Source organism: Chenopodium album, chromosome 5 (genome assembly GCF_948465745.1).
Source record: "Chenopodium album chromosome 5, dcCheAlbu1.1, whole genome shotgun sequence".
Taxonomy (NCBI): domain Eukaryota; kingdom Viridiplantae; phylum Streptophyta; class Magnoliopsida; order Caryophyllales; family Amaranthaceae; genus Chenopodium; species Chenopodium album.
Genome location: NC_137838.1, coordinates 78562361 through 78569298, shown reverse-complemented (window position 1 = coordinate 78569298; position 6938 = coordinate 78562361). Strand labels below are relative to the sequence as shown.

General features: G+C 37.5%; 1 protein-coding gene across 1 annotated transcript; it reads right to left on the bottom strand.

Moving 5' to 3' along the window:
- Positions 1-340: 340 nt before the first annotated feature.
- On the bottom strand, positions 341-6064 carry LOC145632424 (uncharacterized). The gene is made up of 5 exons (XM_081684802.1): positions 5865-6064; positions 5329-5541; positions 5005-5238; positions 1671-3692; positions 341-1135 (listed from the first exon to the last, which is right to left on the bottom strand). The coding sequence occupies exons 1-5, from the start codon at positions 5899-5901 to the stop codon at positions 504-506; spliced, it is 3138 nt and encodes a 1045-aa protein (XP_081540928.1). The 5' UTR covers positions 5902-6064; the 3' UTR covers positions 341-503.
- Between the last annotated feature and the right edge of the window lie 874 nt (positions 6065-6938).

Here is a 6938-nt window from a genome sequence, read left to right as displayed (position 1 = left end):
AGAGAAAGAAATTAGCAACTGGACTGAACTGAGCTGAACTGAAATTAAGCTGAAGAGAACAGACCCTTAGTCCACCGGTTCACCCCTATGATTTACTCCCTCTGCGACATCTTCAAATGCCTTAATTATTTGCAGTTTATATGATTGATTTGTATCATCACAGTTAATAGCCTAATGTCTCCACAAAAAAGAAGGCGTTAAGAAAAAATCTGCTGAAAATACACTAATAGTAGGGCTCTAGTTCCTTTTCACAGCAAAAACAATAATTACTCTGCTCACAAATCTTCACTATGCAACAATAATCTGAACTAAATACTAATAATCTGAACTAAATACTTCATAGTATAATAAGATCACCAAGAGTATTAGGCTTTAAAAATCCAACATATAGACATCTCTTTTACAAACCCTAAACATGTGCATATTAAACAAGCATTCCACTTATCGAAGAAAATTGCTCCTCAAATGTGTTTCAAGTCGTTCCATTACCTTGAACAGCTATCCTACCTAGCATTGACAGATGAACAACAAAGAAATGGTGCCCAGTATGGTTTGTTCTTGCCCTTCCTCTTCTCTGTCTTGATATTCACCGGATACCTTGCTGGAGAATTCCATTCTTTTCCCATTTCTATCTTCGACGCCTCTGGAATGGGGTTGTTGGAACTAAGAATCACATTTTCTGTCTTTGAAGCATCATTATTTGCTACTGGAGTTTCATCAGTTTGGGGTTTCATATGTGTGTGAATTGGTGATTCTGCTCTACTTCTGGCAGTGGCTTCTCCCAAAAGGGTTTTCAAAGGCAGATGTTGCTTTTCGGTGCTCCAGTTGGTTACCTTGGCAATAATTTCCTCATTTCTTTTTCCTCCATGTGGCGCATTATCCAAATGAGCAACCGAGGTCGACCAAGAAGTTTGTAAGGCAGAACCCTTCTCTTTCTGCTCCTCTAATGTCTGGATCTCAGATATACCTCCTATCGCTCCAACCACAGGATCAACTGACGATTTACTCTCAGGGTGTTGACTTTCCATCATAGGTTTCACATCCAAGATGCCATTATCTTTTGAGGCAGATACCTGGGATTGGTTCAATGCAGGAGTGTCATTGGCAGGTGGTGTGTCTGATACTGCAGACATAACTGCATCAACCAAAAACAAGCAAGCAGAGGTTAATTCCCAGGTGAACACAAGCTTCTTAATGTCTAATTAGAGGCATTAAAAATTCAAGCAAAGAAACCATGACTGATCAACCTCATACATTTGAATAAAAAGGCATGATCACAAGGAGAAGCCTACTCCGTCCCTAAAACAATTTTAAAGCTTCTTTGTGGGTCTCTGGTGTCTCACTAGAGTTATAACTCCGTTTTGCATGTTTTCTCCTCCCAAATCTTCTTTTAAATAGGGCCACTTAAATCTATGTACTTATTCACTCTCCTAAATCTTTTTGGAAAATGTAGATATTAACTACATTTGGAGACAGGTAGTATTCAAAGATTTAGTTTCCGGATGGATGTAGTGAGAATGCGTAAAGAAGGAAACCTCTGAAGGAGAGAGGTGAGAAATAGAGAATATATACAAGAGTAATGCATCTGAATTTGTTATAACAGATATGACTATGTACTTGTGTAGGCTGCGATATCTTACAAAAAAAATTCCAAAAAAAAAAAAATTTACCTGAAACAGATCCCCAGTTGCCTTCCAGACTGTCAGTTTGGCTACTAGAATCCGGGAGAATATCAGCTCCTGAAATAGCAATATGGGGCTTAACAATCCTATCCCCTTCAAACACATCGGCCTCCTCTGCAGACTTATCCGTGAAGGTGTCATCGACAGTAGCAGAGCTTTTCAAAGAAAGTTGAGCATTGTAACAAACAGCTGAAGAATCAGTTGATATCATCTTTGATATTGAACCAGGAAGATTGTCGGTTTTCGAAATAGCACCTAGACCATCTTCACTTGTACACTCTGCCCCTCCTGAACTACCACCAGTGCTCTCCACCATGGGTAGTGTATGACCTGCTATCACATCCCTAGGATCCACCGTCTTATCTGATTTAACATGGTCATGAAATCTATTTGCCTCAAATGTCTCATGAATGCCATCACGAGATCCAGCTATAATTGAGCCACTAGGTGCAGTTTCAGCATTAACAGCCTCATTACCCTCGCCTCCATAATTTATCTCACTTCCATCCAAATGAGTTTGTGCAGCTCCAATGTTTTCATTATTACCTGTATCAGAGCCATCATGGATATTGCTTAGCTCTTTAGATTGGGGTAGAATGTCATTGATAGCATGTTCAGCCAATAATAAACCCCCTGACACATCATTGTTGCCAATTTCTTGTGGAAACACATGCTCTGAGTTACTTTTAACACCATTGGAAGCTCCATTTGAGATGAACTCATGATTATCAGCAGCAACTAAGGGTTTCTGCTCTTCAGGAAATACATTATTCAGTGCAACAATGGGTTTCTGCTCTTCAGGAAATACATTATTCAGTGCAACAATGGGTTTCTGCTCTTCAGCACAACTAAAATTTTTTTCTTCCAAATTTTCATTCTTGAAGTCAGAAACTACTTCATTCCTGAATTCAGTTGTGCCAACATCAGAAGCAGATAATAGACTCCTTGACACTTCATTGTCAATGATTTCTTGTAAAACCACATGCTCAGCATTAATTTTAACACCATTACTTGTGTTGGAAGCTCCATTTGAGGTGCACTCTGGATTATCAGCAGCAAAAATAGGCTTCTGCTCTTCAGGAAAGACGTTATTCAAGGCAACAGTGGGTTTCTGCTCTTCAGGAAAGACATTATGCAATGCAATAGTGGGTTTCTGCTCTTCAGGAAAGACATTATTCAATGCAATAGTGGGTTTCTGCTCTTCAGCACAGCTAATTTTTTCTCCCAAATTTTCAGTCTTCAAGTCAGAAACTACTTCGCAACTAAAATTACTTACGTCACCTTCAGAAGCCTCAACATCAGGTAATTGAACTGGCTCACCAACAGGGTTTTGCTCAGCTATTGATTTCTGCCCAACATCCTGGTTAAGTTTACCCTCCATGACATCAACACTTTTTAGAATATCATTTTCAGAATAGACTTTCTTACTTTCACTTGTTTCGTGGTCAAAATCTTTGACTGCTCTCTCAGGATGCTTATGCGGAGGTAAAGCATCAGGAGCAGCTAGAACATAGACATCTGCATTAGCTCCAGATTTTAGGCCATGATCCACTGTCACGTCACTTAACTTGGCTGAGCCTCCACTTGCAGGATCAATAACTTCAACTGGTTGCCCTGCTGCCTGAGAGCATTCAACATTGTTTTCAGAACCAGTAATTTTCATCACTACCGATTTTGCTAATTCACCATCGGAGACAGGACCTAGAACTCCTTTATCCATATCTCCTAAAACAGAAACATCTTCTGATGCTTCCTCAGTTGTTTCATTATATGAGGTTCTAGGTTCTGACTTCCCCTTACTCAAAACAATTTCATCAGCTGCCTCATCTTCACTCTCATTTTCTATAGTGATTAAAGCTGAGGCTGGAGCTGGACCAGAGGTGAAACTGGGGATTTGATCCTGAGATAGAATACCAGCTTCTATTCTATCATTGTCACCTTCCAAATTCTGAACAGGTTGAACTTGATCCTGATTGTCATTGAGATGTGTGCTGGGGGCTCCTAATTTATCTGCATTTGAAAACGTGATAAGCAATAATATTTCAAAAGGAAGAACACACACACACTATTAATTTTGAAAAAACTGAAGGAAAACAACCAGCCACAATCAGTTCACAACAGACCAAGATAAAAGAATGTACTGGTAATTTCTACACGTCTAGCACTTAGCGCATATCACTAAACTTATGTGATCTCAATCAGAATATCAAGTTCGGGAACTTTTTTATATCTGATGAAATTATGTTTACAGAAATCATATGGATATCCTATGAAATTATTTTTATACCCAAAATCCTCATCTGCTACCAGAAAACATTAGAAGACCTCCCGAAAACGTCACATGTGATTCACTGTAATCTCTTAAGCAACCAGAAACATTATAAACAATTATGGGAGATGATAAAGCCATTTTCGACCTCCTGCATAACGGCATAAATAATTAAATAAAACTTCAGCAAAGAAGAGAATATATCAACGCTAACATACATATTATAAATTCTTGTAGTTTGGTTTGGCATGTATTCCATGTGCAGACAAACTATAACACTAGCTGTTTGTTAACGTAAAGCTTATCACAGCCAAAATAATGTATTATCGCCTTTATGTCACTCACAAAATTGCAAGAGTGCAAGGCAGATATGGCACATCAAAGTAGGCTTCCTAGCTTCCTCACAGTCAATTGAAAGAACAGACAGTGGCAGATAACAGTATAACACACACAAATGAAGCAAAAAGAAAGCCACCAGCCCAGTAGTGGGAGGAAAAAATTAAGATTTTTTTTATTTTAAATCAGATGTAAGACCCAGTGGCTACTATGTTTTGCTCATAACAGCTACTTATAAAGGAAAAAAATATATCTATATAATATTAGCAAAGATTTGTACTACTTTGAATCAATATCTGTTTAATTTTCGACTTTGAATTTCAGTGCTTGATGATGGAGCCACATTGCACAAATAACATTCTCGCTGTGAGGTAATAACTTGACTTAGCTCATTCAATATAAACCTATCTGAATACCTATATTTCGTAACTTCTGAAGTTAATAAGCTCAGATGGCATTAAAAGATTCTAACTTCTAAGCAACAACATAAACCATCTAGGTACACATCCTCGGGACTACTTCAATCCTAAACTACTGACACAGACACCCATACAAACTTATGGCACAAACAAGTTTTACTTGAATAAAATAAACAAATTACAAATTCTTATGCACACTCACCAGCTCAAACTTAAGATAAACATTCAGCTACTTCAATAGCTACAAAACAAACAAAAACTCGATAAAACATGGTAACAATAGAAGAAATTATCTCACCAGCATCAGCCTTCTCTGCAGCATGCTTAATATCATCCAAATCATTCTGAGTTACACGTTGCATCGAATAAAACCGCTGTATACCATCGGAGGCCTCTCCAGGACTTGGAGTGTCAGCAAATTCTGTGACAGCATCAGTAAACACTTCATCTTCTGATCTGGTCGACCTACTTGATCTATTACCAACTCCACTGCTAGTCCTCCTGTTTATAGTAGTCTCCACAACTTTACCACCTACCAAATATTCAATCAAAAACCCACTTCAAAACCATCATTCATACAACATTTATCAAGCAATTAACGCGAAATAAAATCGATTATTACTTGGGGTTTTGTGTTCATCATCAGAAGCATGTTCACCATCAGAACCAACCATCAAATGGGTCTTGTCTTGTGCATCATTATCCAGCCTATAGCCTTCAACTGTTCCACAAACCTTCTTATGAGCCCTCCTGTGCTTAGCACTAGGGTGTGGCTTTGGAAACGGCCATCCACATTTAGTACAAACATGAACTCCTCCACTATGCCCTTCATACCCTTTTGACCAAACATCAAATCAAAAACAGCAAAATCAAATTATTTTTTTTATTTTTTATTTTTTTTCATTTAGACATTTCATCAAACACTTGGCAGGCAACACACAAAAACGAAATTTATCCACAGAATACCAATTAATCAACATAACCATACTCAATAATTCCAAAATTCATTAACTATTAAAACCAGAAAACTCCAAACACAAAACCCACAAAAAAATCTGTACAAAACATCACATTTTACAGCAGGAAGAACAAAAAAGATAGATTTTAATAACAACCCAGAAAAAAAGAAAGAAAATTTAAACGACCCAGATAACAAACCTGATTGTTTAGGCTTTTTGTGATCTTGGGTTTCCATCAATCCGACCAGAAGAAGAAAATGATAGAAATTGAAAGAGGGAAAAAAAGGACAAAGAGGAGAGAGAAAGAGGAATGAATAAGAAATGAAAATTGGGAGTATTTTTGCAGTCGTTTTCAGTTAGATGGGTTGAGTGAGGTGTGGAAGTAACTGAGTTGAGGGAAGAACGAGTGAACGAGTCGAGTTGAAGTGAGTGTGGTGTGAAGTGAGGAAGAAAGTGAGAGAAAATGACAAGAAGAGATAATCCAGTACACCATGTGCGGTGATGTTATGGTAGGCCCGTTTTCTCTCAAATGGGTCGAATGGAATACAATGCAATATATCAAAAAATTGAATCCTATGATAATATTATAGTTTGGTGTATTTAATTACATCGTAATTTCATACTTAGGGTCTGTTCTCTTCGGTATAATTTCAATTCAGTTCAGTTCAACTCAGCTTCAATTAGTTCATTTCACGTTAGTTTAGTTTCTAATTTCTTTCTCTCATAAACAATTCAGTTCAGCTCAATTCAGCTCACCTCCAATCAGTTCAGTTCAGCTCATCTCATCTCATCTCATCTCAGCTCAGTTCAGTAAATTAGAACAGACCCTTAATACGGAGAATAATGAATTAATGATGTATAGGATTAGATATGGACATGGGTTGGGCCAATACAAGGGTCACTTAGGCACGACACGAGAACAATCCATTCCAGCACAAGCCTAATACAATACAAAAAGACACGCCGATTGGCAATGAATCTTGCATGGATATCGGTTTCAAAGTTTATCATCATTGTGGCATACTTTACTTAATTTTTGGCATTTCTCTTTGTGATTAGAACACTTAAAATTGAGTTTAAGGTATGAGCACAAAGTACTTTGTATGAGAAGTGAAAACATATTTCTAACAAGCAATACTAGGACTCGAACTTTAAAATTTCGTCCAGTCATTAAGTAAACTTCCATCACTAGACCATACTATGCATATACGGAGTAGAAAATTACAAAGTGCATTGCTATACATAAGCGTTAAAAATTTATCTAATTAATCTA